Consider the following 17,773-nt stretch of genomic DNA (forward strand, 5'->3'; position numbering starts at 1 on the left):
TTCTCGACCACATCTTCAAGATGCTCCAATCTTTCTTTAAGCTCTTCAATTTCCTTGTCTTTGCACTGAAGCTTTCGCTGTTGCAACTCTGTTTTGCGTACCAGTGCATCCGTATTTATCAAGGTAAGACCACTGTCTGCTCCTAATAAGCTCAGAAAACTACTGCTTTCTAGTTTTTCCTCCATTGTGACAACTTTCACTCGCAATAATCAGCTCCGACTAACTCTAAATCAGCCAAACTAGTTATGGTGATGAAGACTCATTGCTCCGCAAATTTATATTTTATTAATTGTTTGTGACGTCAGATTAATGTGACGCTGCGATGTCGGGACTGGACAAATCAATGCGACTTTGGAGGCTGGGAATTAGTAGATGAACTTATCGATGCGAAAAAAACACAACCTGAATTAATATTTCTATTTTTCCATTTCTCAATACATTTTTGGCTATTTTTTCCCTCTCAAATAAGGATAGTTCTTCGGTTGTTTTCTCCAGGGTTGAAATATCGGAGCTGGCCTTCGTTCAATTGTTATTAATATATAGCTGTTTTTAAATTAAAGAGTGAGAACTCTTGTGTTTCCAGCTTTAATTAACAGATTTTGGAATTGGTATTTAAATCGAGACATATTTTATGGTATTTAAATGCTATATGGTATTCAATTTCAAAAACTATATTTTATTCAATGATTGTTGTCAATCTTTATACTTGGAATGTCCATTTTTACTTAAAACGTCTACTTTTCGTATTCAACCAACATTTTTACTTTTAAACTTCACGTCTATAGTTTTTTTGCTTTATTTTCTTTCAGTTTTCGGTTTGGAAATACATCATCTCTGTTTTGTAAGAAGTCGTGCATTTCGAGTGCTGTGAATGAGCCACTAAGGCTTTGAAAGTCTGTGCTTCCCATGCTACCAACTTCAAATATCTCACTTCAGTTTCAACTCATTCATCCAGCCTGGACTGGTGGTGCAACCCACTTCACTACGCAAGATCTTGAATACTCAAATTCTTTCAAACACTTGGCCAGAAGTATGTTTGGCTTGATGCGTATCATTGACTTGGAATTGATTAAGAATGAATATCTAAACAACTTTGACCATATTGTTTCTTTTGGAGTAATGTAGTTCTTATATTTTGAGATTATTGAAACAGTTGGTAGGTTTTTGTTATCAATTGCATGATGAGCGTATTATTTTCTACACTGATAAGCATGTTCTTTGTCTTTGCAAGAACAAAGCTGCAGTTATGTATCTACGTGGATGTAGCCTATTTGACGAAAAACGTTTTTAAAACTCATCAACACCTTATTTTAGCATCCTTAATTCTTCTATTGATAAGTCCACTCATTTTCGTCTGTCTCTTAACTTAATGGATTTTTACACTTCAACAAAAAGGAAGAGATTGAAAAGCTCATTATGCCTTGCCACCGCCAAGTTTTTAAATTTTGTTTGGATTTGAAAGAATTCCCGATTGACCTTTCTCTTATTTCTAAGCAAATAGCACGCGCTTAAAAACGTATTTCTTTTCCTTGCCTTCGTCCGAGTTCTCTTTAGATGCTTTAGATCCATCGCCCTTCGTAATAATTCCGACCAGTCCGGCGTAGTTCTGCTGGTGCCTATTGCTTGTACCTGCTAAGTTGTTTATCTACATACTATTGCTGTCTAGATTAAACTTGGAAAACAAATTGGTAAACTATTAGTTTTTGTCAAAAATATTTCAAGCCAAGGCAGCAAGGCGTCGCTTGCCGGCGGATGGTAGAAATATTAGCCTGTCTTCCCTTGTAGGGAGGTTCATTTCACGTCCTATTTACTTCTTAGAATTTTACCCATTGTCAGATGCGATCCTTTGTTTACAATCAACCAATCAGCAAACAACGCGCGGCTCTATCTTCGCATTTAATTTTTGGGAAGGCATTTAGGCACACACCCATACCACTGCCTCTTGATATTCCCTCAATTTAAAGGTAAGGAACTTCTTATTTCAGTATATAAATGCCTGAAATGTGAATTTTGAAAGATAGAGAAGACCAAATTGATTCCGAAGTACAAAAGCTCAAACTGAACTGTAACAATGTTGTCGCGTTTTTTCTTTGATTGTTTCTTAGGGCCTAATGTAATAGGCCAGCATGTACAAGATCTTGAAAGTGTATATGCGTTGGTTACAAGGTTTATGCTAAAAGTGTGGTTTCGATTTTCCAGATGGGAGCTTCTACACTTGCCGGTGTTTTGTTGTTTCTTCAACTAACTGGGTTAATTCACTGCCAAGCAGGCGAAAAAATGACGTTTTCCATGCCAAAAATGTCAGACGAGGAACAACATTCGCAACATGTGCCAGTTAATTTGAAATGCGATGCTTGTACAGCAGTGGCCTACCAGGTAAGAGAGTTTCAAATTTGAAGGGTGCCCTAGTTTCTTGAATCGATCCTTTTTTAAGGCTTAGGAGTAGTTGTAATTTGAAAAAACCACATGCTGAGAGGTGTTCAACTGCAATAGCACCTGAAATCATCTCATATGTTTTCAACCTAGTTTTTGAATTTGCATCAAGAAAACCTATATAGAATATCATCCAGGGTAAATATATGTATCAGTCCTTTTTGCAGTTCACAGACTACCTGTATAAACATTGAGAAATACTGCAATGCAAAGTGATTAATGATTACTGCCAGTGAAAAACCCATATTATACTCAGGATTTGTGTAATGAATACATTACTTTACATTAAAGTGATCACATGTTTTTATAAATGAAAAGGACATCCAATTTTTTGAATGACAGCCATCTTAAAGGGTTCCTTTAGATTTGGACAATGGCCACACTTATATGGTTTTCATATGTTTTTATTACCCCCCTGTTTAATTAATTTGGATTTCGTTCTTGTGTGGTGTGGCAAGTTCAGTGAATCTTCAATCAGTTAAAGCCAAAGTAAAATACCCCATTTTAATGATAAATTTTAAAGTGATGCAAATGTGGAGGCTGTTGTCCTCAAACCCCATTTCACCACTGCCTAAAATTATATTTCTGATGCTAATTTTAACTTTTTCTTGTGGAGTTTAGGTTTTGCTATTTGCTCTTTAACTAGATGGCTAGAATTCTGGGTGATGCTGAGAGGAAGGTTGGTGGAAGAAAGTTAAAGGAGTCAGAGTATCTTGATGTATTTGAAAAAGCATGTGACTGGGAAGTGTATCAAGAGTAAGTATAATAAATAGTGTGATTTATGTGGACTTCAAAAGGGAACATCTGGCCATTCTTTAAAAGTAAGTTATGTAAAGAAAAGTCTTGTGAGTCAGCAAAGGTTAGAAATGAAACAACTTTTGAAGCTATTTTACCCTGGTGCACATAGGCCCTCAAATGTTTGTATGCATAATGTGTAACTTTTATTTGCCTGCCCCAGAACTGTTACGTTACAAACAGCATTTTGTAAAGAGAAAGTTATTTTAAACCAGCTTAATTTATCAAGCTACTGTCCTCCCTCTATATTTGTGATTGCCTGGTATTACTATAGTTGCTGACAAGTAGAGCCTTTGGGTAGATAATTTAAAACCACCACCCTGTTCTGCACGCAAGCCTACTTTGCAAATCATATGGATTCCCAATTTATCGTAGCTATGGCATCAAAAATGTAAATGGTGTGAATAGAATTTCTGGAGATGGCCTTGAAGCAAAAGATGTTCCTGGCATGCTTGGTGGTGGAGGCAAATGGCCTGGACGGTAGGAATTTCATGCTTAACTTACCCCAAGTAGATTATGCTGCAAAAACCTTCATAAAGACTTCAAGCTAAACATTTCCAGCATATAATTACTGAACAAAACAAAATATGATTGTGATTTGAAATTGAGATATATGTATTTGAATTTTGCAGTTAAAAGTAATCTAATTAGGAAATCTTCTGGAAATATATGGCTATAGGGCTTAGTTATATAACATCACTTTCTTGTCCGTTTTTATATAGCATAGACTTAGTTATATAGCATCACTTTATGTTTTTTTGTAATGTTATGCTAATCATTTTTTTTATTTGGATCCTATATAAACATATTCTTGTTTTTCAGTCTTGCAGAAAAATGTGGCTTGCTAGTTGGGGAAATAGGAGAAGATGAAATTTATGCTGAATTTAGAAAGAAGAAGAATTTAAAGAAACTACTATGTAAAGTTTCAACAAAGGATTGTGTGAACATAGGAAAAGATGAACTATAATGTTGAAAGTTTTGATGTAGATTAGCTATTCTTGTCACGTTTTTTTTTTAGATCCAAGTAGTGTATAAAATTGTGTTTTAAGTGATTATGTCAGATGTGAATATTCCTTGATATGTGTTTAAAGTTTCAAGCAATCTACAGTCGTGTTTGATTAATTTAGAGCCGATTGAAGTATAGTTTGCAAACAGTAAAAATGTCAGTATCCTGTTTTGCTGTTGGACTAAGATTAAATTTATGAGTGTTTTGTAAAACAAGTGACCAGGAATTGTTTTTCATTGATTTTTAGAGGTTATTTATTTAGTTCAAAAAATAGCAAAAAACTTTAGAAGCCATCTAGGAGTTGTTGGAGAGCCATTCACTGAAATTTTTCAAAACCCAGGTAAATTTTGTAGTTAGTGAGACATTTTCAATTTAATTTTAGAGGGAAAGTATTATTCTCCGTCTATAGGTAATCATAGAGACTGAAACTTCTCTTTGAAAGACATAGATTAACAACAACAAATTTCTTCAGATGAATTTTCGGCGAAAAAACTTTCGGATAACTATTCAGAATTTCGTCGTGACAAAATATCGTCGTGGATTTTCAACCCAAACATAGCAACATATTACCAAAATCTTAAGAGGCAAAATCATGCAGATAGCTTTATATTCGATCCCATAGCTACCGACTTTGTGGTGACTTGGGAGCTTGAGCACCCGTTAGGAATTCGGCTCAACCCCCCAGGCAGCTTTTTCGCACAGAACCGCATGTCAGGAGCATCAAATTAAAGTGGTATATTTCCTCAGTTTTTACGAAGGTGGGAAGGGCCTTTTTAGCATACTCACTAGGGGGCAATTGCCCCTGCAGTCCCAATGACTTTCTATTGTTTTAAACAATAGACTGTTGTCCTTCTCCTAAAATAGACAAAGGTTTGCCCCCGCAGCTTATTTCCCTTGAAATAGGCTATGAAGGTAAAAAATGATGCTTTTAGCATTCAAAGAGTTTTATGAAGAACTTATTCAAAGAGTATAATTAAAAGTATAAATGTGAATATAAGTATAAGATTCGGAAAGCATAAGATTCGGACAGAGGTGGAATCCTTTGAAACCGGCGAGAAAAAACAGTTAGAACAGCAGCGTAGCCAGAGTGGTAAGATTGGGGGAGGGAGGGGTTGTGTTGGACAAAGGCGCTTTGAGCAAGGAACATTGGGGTCCTCACCCTTTTTGACGCAAGATAACGCACTTTTTCAACCAAACCAAAGAGATTCTTTGCCATTGGGGATGGTGTCCACCCCCTCGCTACGCCACTGAGTTAATTCAAGAACCGAAAATGATGATGATGATTATGCCTATGATAAAATAATTATGAAGATTATGTAAATGAGTAGAATGACGTGTTGACATTGAATGGATTAAAAGTATACATAAATTTGATTCTGGACCTAACGCATAGGTTTTCTATGCAAATTCTCAAAAATTTTAAATGCAAAAACTTTCGTTGTGACAAAATTTCGTCTCCTTTTGAATATAGTCGCAGAAAATTTCGTCAATATACTTGTCCGAAATTTTGTCACGGCGAAATTTTTTGTAGTTAATGTAGGGACTGGAATTCGCGTTGAAGAAGATAGAGACAAAAAAAATCGAAAATTCCTTTCAGTTCTTTATATCCTAAATTGGGTTTAACTTTAAGAAGCTTTTATCAATTTTGTATGTATGGTTGCATCACTGTGGATTCATTGGTATTTTGAAATAAATCTGAACAGTTGTTGAGTATAATGCGCCTGCCATAAGGATGGCGGAAGGATGTGTGCCTGTCGCTTAACCGGGGCAAAATCCACTTACGATGCAAATTACAAGATAAATATGTACAACATTTTGTAAAAGAAATAGGAATCTGCGTCTGGCGGCCCTGAAAGTCCCACCTGAAAATAAACTGAAATACAAATTTCAGCTATTTCAGTTTCAAGTACTTGACTTTTAAAGTTTCGGTTGACCCTTTTCATTCATTATTAACTTTTCGTCCTATTCACAAATGCAAGAACCATAGCTGGGGTCATCGGCCCCAAACACCCCCGCCGCACATTCACCGCCCCTGTTCCCCTGTGACTACCCTGGGTACCAGACTCACTGTATATGAAATAAATTTTTATATAGTGAGTCTGGTACCCAGGGTACCCTGCGACAAGCTACAATTAAAAAGTTTTAAAACACTAATTTTGAAAAACGTTTTATTACATACACGAGATAAAAAATTTCGAATGAAATAACGATTCAGGCAAGCGAACTACCCAACAAAATCTGTTTCGGAAACATTTAAAAAATTTGCTATTACTCAATAATCAATAAAATCCTAGCACTAAAACTGATAATAAAATTAACCATCTAAATATCCAACCCTATTGTTCCTTTTTATTCTATTTTATATTTTTTCTCTGTTCTTTGCTTTTCGTTTTTACAAATTTATGCTTGCTGTTGCCGTTCTGTTTTGTTCTGTAGATATTGCAAATTCAAATTACTCCCTTACTTAACATGCGCATGAGGCTTTCATCTGGGTTACCCTAAAGTTTATATTAAGTCTGATTTAGAAATAATTATTCAAATATTTTCCGTATTTATGGATCAATTTCACCCTAACGCTAATGAAACTCTTGTTGAAAGCCTCATGAAGTACTCGTTGAAAGCTCGAAAAACTTTCTGGCTCTCCCAGTGTCCTGGGCAACTTATTTAATATTTTGATTTTTGAATGATGTTGCTGAATTTCGTGAATTTGAATTTGTTCACGATTTATTGTTTTGCCACGTGCTCCTTCGACGTGGCCCCATTGAATTTGTAAAACAATACCAAACAACAACAAGTCGGACTTTGTTCTTTTTTACATGAAGTACCGGGGCACTTCTCTCCAATACCCGTGCTTGCAAAATGAACAGTGCAAGAGTTGACAACATAGGGTCAAGGAGGCAATACTCCTAATCTGTTGCTTTCAAGACAAGATGGGAAAGCCAGGATCTGTCTCTGGAGAAGACGAAAGCTTCGTCTTCAAGTATTGTCTTTCTGCAGTTGCTGCAGGGGTGGCTGAAACAGGTAGGCAGTGCTTCGAGAAAAGAGATCCATGTGATGTGATGTGATGTGATATGATATGATGGATCAAAGAAACCGATAATTCTCCAATTACATAATGGCAAGGAGATTTCCTGACAGTAGCATCCTATTTTTTAAGATGCATATGCAAATGCAATCCAATTATTTTTTTCAAAGAATTTCCAAATAATTTTAAAACTTAACTGCATCACATGACTGCATCTTCGATGACAATATAGGTCTGAATCCCAATTATGAAACAAATTTTGCGACAGCAGCTCAAAATTTCGAATATTGCTGTGGCAAATGTACAGTCTTGTTCAACAAAACTTGAAATCTTTCCATTTTTGTTCATAATGGGCTGTATCATTCGCTCATACCTGAGATTTCAACAAATCGCTCACACGTTACATTTACAAGGGGGGCTTATAAGATAGGGGGCTTATAAGATAGGGGGCTTATAAGAAAAGGGGCTTATAAGAGAGGGGGCTTATAAGAGAGGGGGGCTAAATTGAGAGAGGGGGCTAAATAAATATTTTGTAATAAAAAACCATTTATACTTGGTAAACTAATTTTTTGTTATTTGCGAAATAAAAAACATCAAATCAGCCTTCTATATAAAAAATATTATCATAGTCATCAATTATCAATTCTGAAATATCTTCTTGGGCCATGTCACCTTCTGAAATTGAGGTCGACTTCAGCCCTTGATGTACCAACAACCTGTAAATTTGGTAAAAGGCTCTCACATGGCCTGTGCTTAATGCACACTAAATCTTTGTCTTCGGATCTGTCGTTACTGGAAGAGACATGGTGTGAATTTTGATTTAATTCGTAGTATTGAACGACCAATGAATAAAATGAAAATCTCTATTTTTTGTCAAGTTTACTTATTTCGACATCAGTGATAATTTGAAGGGGGGCTAATTGAATTTTTCCTTCTGGAAAGGGGGGCTTATAAGAGAGGGGGGCTTAATTGAGAGAAGAAGCTTAAAAGAGAATTTATGGTAATTGATGGTAGATTTACGAATGGCTCAACTAGTTGTACGACAGGACCCTGGTTGCCCTGGTTTCTCAACTAGTTGCCCTGGCAGGAGTCGACATCACCGAGTAGCTCAGCACAATGTGAATTTCTTAAGTTCTGGATTCTGTTCTTTAAAGATATTCAAAACATTTCATTGTGGTTTCTTTAACATTTGCTGAGAAAAATTGTGCATGTGCCCTTTCGAAATTAGTAGTCTTTTCATGAAGATCCCTTTGTGTGAGACAATCAAAATATTTGCCAATGCTTTGTACCAGCACAAACTCTCTAAAAACTCTCTATTCCCAGATGTGGTTTTCATATCAAGTGATGGAGACTGCAACATATTCAGTTGAATTTATTTTTTAAAATGAAATGTACCAACAAATGGATGGTATTGCTTAATGTGCAGCCTTGCGTGGCCAGCTTTGGTAAACATATTTGTTGGCTTTCATGAAGATCATTTGTTCAACTGTGACCAAAAGCCAGGTGTCTATTTTTGATCTTTAGATGACACATATATGATGTTTTTGAAACTATTTTCAAAAGTTTGATATTTTTCGGAAGCACCTAAATAGTTTGACCCTTCAGTTGCTTATCAAAATTTCTGATACCCTTAATTTGCTCTTGAAAAAGAAGAAATAAAGATCCTATTATAAAGACCCTAGGTACAATTCATTGAAAAAAGATCCTAGGTACAATTCATTGAAAAATTTTGCACTGATTTTCTTATCAATGTATATGGCAAACCTACATTTTCTGGTTTATACTTTTGATGGAATACCTTTTTCCCCAAACAAAGAAAAAATCAATGTTATCAAAACATTACTGCAGGAAATTTCACTCCACTTGGATTAGGATTATGAAATGTGTCCCAAATGTTATAAAAAGTCAATTTTTTCTAGCTTCTTGTTAAAGTCAAAATTTTGTCATATGGAAACTAAAGTCCTGATTAATACTTGGAAATTTGTCTCAAGCATGACAAATTGCCTATGAATTGAAAAAAGTGTATTCCCCAATTCTCATCCAACTTTCTTACATGTACTGGTACAACTGTGATGTTAAACCCATGTTTTATCATAGCAACCCCACAGTAGAGAAGCCCACCTGGCACTATCAGCAATTTTGTACCATTTCTTCTTTGCTGCCACATCCCATTGTCTTTTTCTGATTTTTGCCTCCTAAACCACTCAGTATTTGTTTAAGGTATTGACTCTAAGAAATGTTCTTTAGTATCATTTTTGTAGTTTTTATGGTGCTATCAATTATAAGTAAATTACAGTTTTTATCTTTACTAAACAGTGACATTCCCCTTGGACATTACAAAAACAAGGCTACAAACTCAAGGGGAAATTGCAGCTCATTTGGCTGAAGCTTCAGGAAAAAAGCCCCCACCTTACAGGGGTATGATTAGAACTGCAATTGGCATAGGTATGTAATCATTAGCAATCTCAAGAAAACTATTGGTACATATATATACATCAAGATATAATATACCAAGTATACTAAAGGAAATGAAGAACAGTACAAAACAGGTCATCTTTGAGTACCTTGATTTTATTAAAACAAATCTTCACAAGTTGCTCTGAAGACTGCCATTCAAAATATATGGAAAACATCTTGGCAATGTCTGAGCTATGGCTTATCAAGGCCTGTTTTGATAATATTTAGTCTATTGAATTAACTGTGATGTTTTTGTTGCAGTCAAGTCTTGGTTTTATGTCAAAATTCTCCTTCTTGTTCAGAATATTAGAAATACTATACAATACAAGAACTCAATTCTAAAGATCATTCAAATTTGTTAGTTTGCACTGTTATTTGAATGTCAAGATTTGTAGACTGAAAGGGTTTCTAGTATCTTTCCCTAAAATTAAACAAGGCAATTTACATTTTTTGAACTCTGATGTACTGTGTTTTATAAAACAGCGTGTATAGATTCATAAACATCAGTTTTTTTCTGATAAAACTGAATGTTTCTTTTTTAAAGTACAAGAAGAGGGAATTTCTCGACTGTGGCTTGGCATTACTCCAGCAGTCCTCAGGCATGTTGGTAAGACTTTAATTTTTTTGGTTTTAGACTTTTTATACACATTTTTATAACCTGCTTATAAAAAAATTCCTTTTCTGATACAGTGTTTCAACAGTGGCCCAGCTCGAGATAAACCTTAGGCTTGCAGTTGGGTTGAATGGGGGCAGAACCAAGGAACTGTGCGTAGTTATCACATACAGTTTCTCAGAAATGCTTCAAATTAGTCAAGCTTTCATCTTACCCTGCCCACTTTTTCAAAACATGTTTACTCCTACTTCAGAAAAAAATTAAGGTTAACTCTTACTGGGCATCCATTGAGTTTGAGTTTTTGCCAAAATTTATTTGAATAGTTGAAGAAGTTAATAGTTGAAGAGAATAATACCAAGACCAAGCAAATATGATGAAGACATAGAGAGACTATCTGATAAACAAAAATTAAGAAAATTGCAAATCAACAATATTGTTGTCAACACTGTTGTCAAAAATTAAAGCAGGACTAAAAAAAACTAGGAAATCTTGATTGGTGTCTACCAAGATATGAAAAGGAGGGAGCAACTCTCAATGTTAGCCCACGCAATGGCAAAGAAATGATGGATGAGCGAGAAAGTCAATATTCAAACAAAACTAAATATTTACAGAGAAAAAGTAAAGAACTAGGTTGTATCCATCAAAAACAATTTCATCAAGTATGGGATGGTAAGAGAGAAGACACAACAAACAATTATATTATAAGAGAAGAGCAGAGAAAAACCACTTGGTGCTGAAATGAAGGAAGCATCAGGCTATGTATGCAAGCTCATCATGTCAACAGGCTATGTATTGTCTGCCTAAAGCAAAGAAATACAGTGGAAGAAAAGAATAAATAAGCCTGCCTGTATCGCTTGTCAATGGTAACACAGAAGCAGCAAAATACCATCAACAATTGCAAATAAGACAGTTAACTATAAGGGAAGACCTTAATACCCTAAGACATCTTGTGAACAAACGGAATGCATGAAATGACTTTACTAATTTGATTCATAATGGGGTGCAGGGTGGACACAATGATATAGTTGTAAGAAGAATGTGCAGAGAACAAGAAAATGATGCAGAAGTTTTAGAGATATTTAGAAATAAAAATAATTTAACATCTAAACAAAATTGTTTAGATGAGCTGAAAAGTTTTTTATAATTATTAGTTAATAGCATAGATAGGAACAAAAAGCTTACCTAGAGAGGTTCAGTACTTAATATATTTTAATTTCAAGAGTCACAATTTGGGAGAGCTATTCACATTACCATTAAAAAATTTATGGTTTGGCAGCAGGCGAAACATGTCAAGAACCACAATATAAAACACTATGAAACTATGAAATGGAAAGTTGGCTTATCATGAAGAAGTTGCAAAATAAATGACAAATGATACAATTCTTGTATAGTTATTTATTCACATCAGCTTTATAACTTACAAACATCTAAAAATAACAAACTTTTGAGGTATTATGTTATTTGTTTGGGCATTGGCTCATCAGTTGCTAGCTGCAAAAAGACATTTAATCAGCGATACTGTTTGTTTACTTCCCTAGATTGATTGGATTTTGAGTGCTATACTGTTGTGCCATTGGATTTTATGCTTAATCTATATTACAAATTTTTGCTTTTCGCAAATGCACACTTTTATCCTTGCATTAAACCCTTTCAGAAATGCAAAATTTGAAACATCGAGAAGCTATATTATCTAGTTTGTTCCTTGATTTATTTTTCATAAAAAATGTCTGTAACACAGAGACCTTAAATCTGTTTAACTTTGCTTGCATGGATCAAGCTTAACCTGCGTATGTATGTCTTATGATTTCTCTGTATCCTCAGTCTTAAATCTTGATTACAGTGTACTCAGGGTGTAGAATGGGCTTCTATGAATATTTGCGAGACCATGTTTTGAAAAAGGATGAAGATGGATATTTCCCATTATGGTGAGCTTTTGCTATCTCACACAGTTGTGGTAATTTGCCTAACTTTATCAATTAGTTTGTTTTGTAGACAATTTTTAGCTTGAAGTGGTTTTTGTCTTGCATCTTCACCAGATGTCTATAGCTGTTGGCATCCTTAAATTTTTTCTTTTTTCGTGGTTTCTTTCAGGAAATGCCTTGATGTCTATTTGTAACAAAAATTTTGATTGCCATTATAATAGGAAGTCTATAGTTGGAGGGCTGAGTGCAGGTGCAGCTGCCCAATTTATTGCAAGTCCAACTGACCTTGTCAAAGTTCAAATGCAAACAGAAGGAAGGAGATTGCTCGAGGGGAAACCACGAAGGTATTAATAAATGATTGTAACTAAATGCTCAAATTTCTGGATAGCTATAAATTTTGACTGTGTCATTTCTCTTTGGAAATTTTCTTCTTTGAGCAAATTTTTACTAGCTTAATAATCTTCCATACAATCATCTATGTTAGAGGGCAGCACGGCAAATGCAGTATTCTGCCATAAAACAGTAAATGTCTCTACTCTGGCTTTTTTACTCTTGTGGATGACAAAATTTGATTTTTTCTACAGAGTAAAAAATACTTTACATGCATTCCGGAAAATAAGTGCTAGATATGGAGTTCTAGGGCTATGGAAAGGATGGCTACCAAATGTGCAAAGAGCAGCTATTGTTAATTTAGGAGGTAGGAGCTGTTTGTTTGTATTTCGCACTTGTGAAAAAAGCCATTGCCTCAATATAGTGCCAAAGTACCAAAAATTTTTATATAGGGTAATGCCAGTGTACACCAGATTTCTTGGAATTGTAACTGGTCATATATATAATTGTTTTTGAGGAAAGCATTTATATTTTGATTCAAGATGAAGTAATTTTTAGCAAGATGTACCAAGATTAGTTAAAAACCCTACCACAGCTGCTTCCTACCTTTTGAGTAGTTGCACCTCATCAATCATTTCCTTTTGTTAACTACAGGTAAACAATTATGTTACCTCTCACAGTATGTTTTTCAATTTTTCAGATCTGACGACTTATGACAGTGCTAAGCATTTCATTCTAAGGAACACTTCATTGCATGATAATTATGTTACTCATGCATTGGCAAGGTTTGTTTTCTTGTGTATCATCTGTTGTTTCATTTAGAAAGTTCTCAGCCCAGGCATAGTTGTCAGGGTGAGGAAATGCAAGTGACAGTCATGTTATTGGGACTTTAAAGAATTCAGTTTAATTTAGACCTCAGATGCGTTTTAGCTGTTTCTCCAATCTGATTTTATTGCTCTTTGTGTTTTGTGTATTTTTACTCAAGCGTTCAAGCTCTAATCTTTTGCAAAAGAATATGGGGTAAAACATATTTGTTGATTACAACGTAGCTTGAAGTTGATTAAGCCCTGGTCAAACGATACAACATTTCACCCATCATTTCGCCCAACATGGTGTTGGGCGTAATGTTGGATCGTTTGGCTACCTTGTTGGGTCGTAAATTTCGATGTTGGATGAAATATGACTGAGGTTAAAAATGTCGGCTGCCGACGTCCAACAACTCTTTTGTTTTGAAGTGTTAAGTGAAATTTTGGATCGTTTGACCACCTCAGCCAACATTGTTGGCTCTGCGCACACGTAGTCGGTAAAAGACCGCCAAAATTCAATCATAGCATTATTGTTGACTTCTTGGGTTGATTTCTTTCGCTTCGAATCTCCCTCCGACTCTCGCTTCAACTCTCGCTTCGATTCTCGTTTCGACTCTAGATTTTGCTTACAATTGAAACCATTTATAGCTTTGGCGGCGATTGCCTTTCGTTTTCTCGGATCGAAATGTGGTGGCGCATCGTTATGTGCCGCCATCATCATGAGCGTCTCGTGTGCCTACTGTTGTTAAGCAACATCAATGTTACCTACTGCCCATTCCCTTTTCGATCTGCGCTAGAAAATGTTGGGCGAAATGTTGGGCAAAATGTTGGATCGTTTGACCACCAACGTTGGATCACCTTCCAGCATCGAAAATAATGTTGGGCGGAATGTTGAGCAAAATGTTGGATCGTTTGACCACCAACGTTGGATCACCTTCCAACATCGAGAATAATGTTGGGCGAAATGTGTGATCGTTTGACCAGGGTTTTACTACATTGTTGATTACTACATTACAACATAGCTGACTACTCCTTGAAAGAGCTGTTTTCTCTACCTGTGTCTGTATTAGCTAGTTTGATTACGTCTCACATTGTGAATATGTGTATACCATAAAACCTCTCCTATTTAGAATATTTTCTAAGTGAGCGCCTCCTTTTCTCGAATGAGCGCCTTCCCCTCAAATAGGCGCCTCCCCTCGAAGGCTAACTTTTGACTGAGCATACACAAGCATACGGTATTATTTTGCAGACATACGATATTTCAATTTCATTGTGTATGAGTCAGTTATTAAGATTTATTCATAACGCTTTTGTTTTTGTTTCTCTTCGGTTGGTTATTCTTTTCTCCAAATTCCCTTACAAATAAAAGCAGATTTATTTGCGGTGCAAACTTAATATAATTAAACATCAAAAGATTTTCAGTTATTGGTTTCCAAAACATGTGTTACGATGCTCTCTAAGGCAAAGCATTCTTAGTCTAATCATAATTGTGATTTTCATGCCTTTTGGTAGCTTAATATCTTGAGTAAACTTTATAAAGTGCCTTATGTTAAATTATATTCTTAAGGAGTTCTCCAGAACATTGTATGAGGTTGCAAAATTTTCAAAATCTATAATTAGTTTTGTTCATATCATGAGCAGATTTGTGTCATATTTTGGCTTTCTTTTTAAATATTTAAAGAAGCATTAGACATTTCTTGACATTTCCACCTGCTAAAAACAAAGATTTGTGTTGAAATCTTTTTTTCGAAAGAAAATTATTTATATTCACGACTTAGAGGAAAATTTTATTAACTTTTTTCAATTGGTTGAGCTACTTCTTAGTCAAAAATGTCCTAAGGCAGTCTTGATTCAGTGTAAGATGTTACCAAAGCATGAAATATGCTTGTGTCAAAAGTCTGAAAAATGAAATGAATGAAACTTAAAATGGAAGTAATGTTTATTTTTTTTCTTTTTCAAAAGCATTTGCTCTGGATTGGTGGCAGCCAGTTTGGGGACTCCAGCAGATGTTATCAAAACAAGAATTATGAACAATCCCTCTTTGTATAAAGGAACAATAGACTGTTTTAATAAGTCGGTAAGTTCCACCTTTTTTTCTTATTCTGATTATTATTCCAAACTTTAAACCAAAGCCAAGCTTTTACGATGATGAATGTCGATTTGACCAGATCTAAATGACGGTTGTGAATTTAACTTTCCAATGACTTGAAATCTTTAAAGATTTTTTATTTTTATCTTGAAAACGCTTCTTGAGGGGTATCAAGATCCTCAAGCAACTTGTTTGACGCTGTTATATCATCAAAGTTTTCTCTTTGCGGAGAATCGCCAAGATTGTGGCAGATTCTAGACAGTTTGCCATTGAGAGGTTTGCTAGTTTGTTTAAAGAGATGTCCACCCTGCACATATGCATTGCCTGATTTATATTGGGGAAACAATGATGCAATCACTTTGATTTGCCCTTTGACAAGTAAGATGAATGCACAGATGGTAGCAGACAGAATAAGAAAACTTAATGACTGTTTGTCAGTAAGAAAAAACACCTGTAAAGCTTGTTAGTATGAGCTCTAAAAAATAATTGTTATGACTGAGTGCAAAATGCTAATGAATGATTTGTTTCCTAATTGAAGGTTAAACACGAAGGGTTCTTTTCATTGTATAAAGGCTTCATTCCAACGTGGTCACGAATGGTAAGTCGATAAACACACAACTAATCCTGATCTGTAGACATGTTCGACGATTTTCTAGGCTTTGTCAGATTTCGTTTATCGGTTTAACAGTCAGCCTTGCTGATTGTATTTTTAAGTTCCGCGTTTTGTTCAATTTGCGATTAAAGTTACTCTTGCTCTGTTACTCTGTAACTTTCCACTACCGCGAAATTCTAATACTAGGTGTAAGCATTTGAGGAGAATTACCCGCAACCCAGGTCTAATTTTGCGAAGTGACTACATGGGTGAAGTGGTATTCACCCTAATATCAGGACTTTGAAGGAGCTTTGGGTCCTAGTAAATAGGTTCGACCCTTACCCAATTTATGAAAGATAGAATAACCAAACAATCTTAGGTGATCGACGGTTTTCTCCTCAAGACGGTTCCGTCAAAATGAGTATCATCTAATGCTTGGTATTGGCGGCGGGGGCGGGGGGGACGTGCAGAGATTGAACATTGCTGTAGCGAAAACAGCCGCTTTCTGTTTGATAGACGGTGGCAAGAAGAACGTTACTCGATCTTTTTGCAGGGTTTTCTTCGTTCTTTTGTTTTAGCAATTCAATTAGGTATTGCCTATATAAATTTGCACAAGAAATAGATGATGTGCAGGAAGAGTGTTTATTGAAAAGCATGTTTAGGGTCGCGTTAATCAATTTTCTTTGTTTTCAGGCTCCCTGGTCGCTTACATTTTGGCTTGTGTATGAACAAATAAGAAGGTTATGTGGCACCTCAAGCTTCTAACGAGCAAGTGTGTTGGTGATGAATTATTAATTCAAAGATGAGTTGTGCGTATTTGGTCGGAATGAAACTCGATGCCGTTGAATAGAAATTTGCAAGATGCACTTTCTTTTTAACAGGGACTGATAAGTGGAAGTTTTTAAAATCAGTTCAAAATAAGTAAAGCTAGAAACCGTGCCATCCACGAGGCTTGGAACTGTCTGTTCCCCGGTTTACTTCTAGAAATTATCATGACTGTATTTGATACTCTGGGTGTAATGACTATTGTCAATTTTTGTCTCTTTCTGTAAAAATTGATAACTTCTCCCCCAAAAAAATTTATTATATATCAATTTTGTGTTTTAAATGGAATTTAATATATTTTACAACTACGAGGGAGTTGTCCAACTTTTAATAGAGACACCGTATATCAATCCACTTCTTCACTTTCGTATATCATATTCATATATCGATATATCGAAAATAGATCCACTTTTTCAGGTTATCCCTTTAAATCATTTTGATTCTTCCCAATTGTGTTTGAAATTCAGTATCGAAATTATTGTATTTTCACTTTGGTATTGTTATAATTTTCTTCGGCAATAGAAATATTTTTGTGCAGTATAATATTACTGCACGATTTTGACGACTTCTGATTTACAAACCATTCTATTCTTCGGATTATAGACCTTTTTTGTTATTATTATTTTTAAGCGCCCATACGAACAGACAGTGTCCTTAGCTGGGCGTAGCTTTAATTTGTTAGAGCTTGGCTTTCGCCTGATAGAAAATGAGTCAGATCAGATCACATGTTCGCAGTAAATAACTGTTAATCAACGGAATATTTGGTAGACGACGAAGCTGCGTAAACGAGATTCGATCCTTTGTTTAAACATTGTTAAGCCACTGCAAATTTAATGTTTATATATATAATGAAAGTTTATATGAGATTAATTGCACAGAT

At 35.3% G+C, this 17,773-nt stretch overlaps 2 protein-coding genes across 3 annotated transcripts; both read left to right on the forward strand.

Moving 5' to 3' along the window:
• The first annotated feature begins 1,713 nt into the window (after positions 1-1,713).
• Positions 1,714-4,470, forward strand: LOC135689730 (marginal zone B- and B1-cell-specific protein). Its single transcript, XM_065207058.2, has 5 exons — positions 1,714-1,964; positions 2,200-2,376; positions 3,080-3,189; positions 3,604-3,708; positions 4,051-4,470. Exons 2-5 carry the CDS (start codon positions 2,200-2,202, stop codon positions 4,193-4,195), a joined length of 537 nt encoding a protein of 178 aa, XP_065063130.1. The 5' UTR covers positions 1,714-1,964; the 3' UTR covers positions 4,196-4,470.
• Positions 4,471-7,050: 2,580 nt separating this feature from the next.
• On the forward strand, positions 7,051-17,772 carry LOC135689728 (mitochondrial uncoupling protein 4). Of its 2 annotated transcripts, XM_065207056.2 has the most exons (11): positions 7,112-7,255; positions 8,583-8,762; positions 9,576-9,704; positions 10,261-10,323; positions 12,170-12,254; positions 12,473-12,595; positions 12,836-12,948; positions 13,282-13,366; positions 15,350-15,464; positions 16,015-16,074; positions 16,762-17,772. In XM_065207056.2, exons 2-11 carry the CDS (start codon positions 8,678-8,680, stop codon positions 16,831-16,833), a joined length of 930 nt encoding a protein of 309 aa, XP_065063128.1. In that variant the 5' UTR covers positions 7,112-7,255; positions 8,583-8,677; the 3' UTR covers positions 16,834-17,772. The 2 variants fall into 2 exon arrangements, with proteins under 2 accessions (XP_065063127.1, XP_065063128.1); XM_065207055.2 differs by lacking the exon at positions 8,583-8,762 and having other exon boundaries at positions 7,051-7,255.
• The last annotated feature ends 1 nt before the right edge of the window (position 17,773 follows it).

The sequence above is a fragment of the Rhopilema esculentum genome, chromosome 5, assembly GCF_057945365.1.
Source record: "Rhopilema esculentum isolate cy_ngs chromosome 5, ASM5794536v1, whole genome shotgun sequence".
Classification (NCBI taxonomy): Eukaryota; Metazoa; Cnidaria; class Scyphozoa; order Rhizostomeae; family Rhizostomatidae; genus Rhopilema; species Rhopilema esculentum.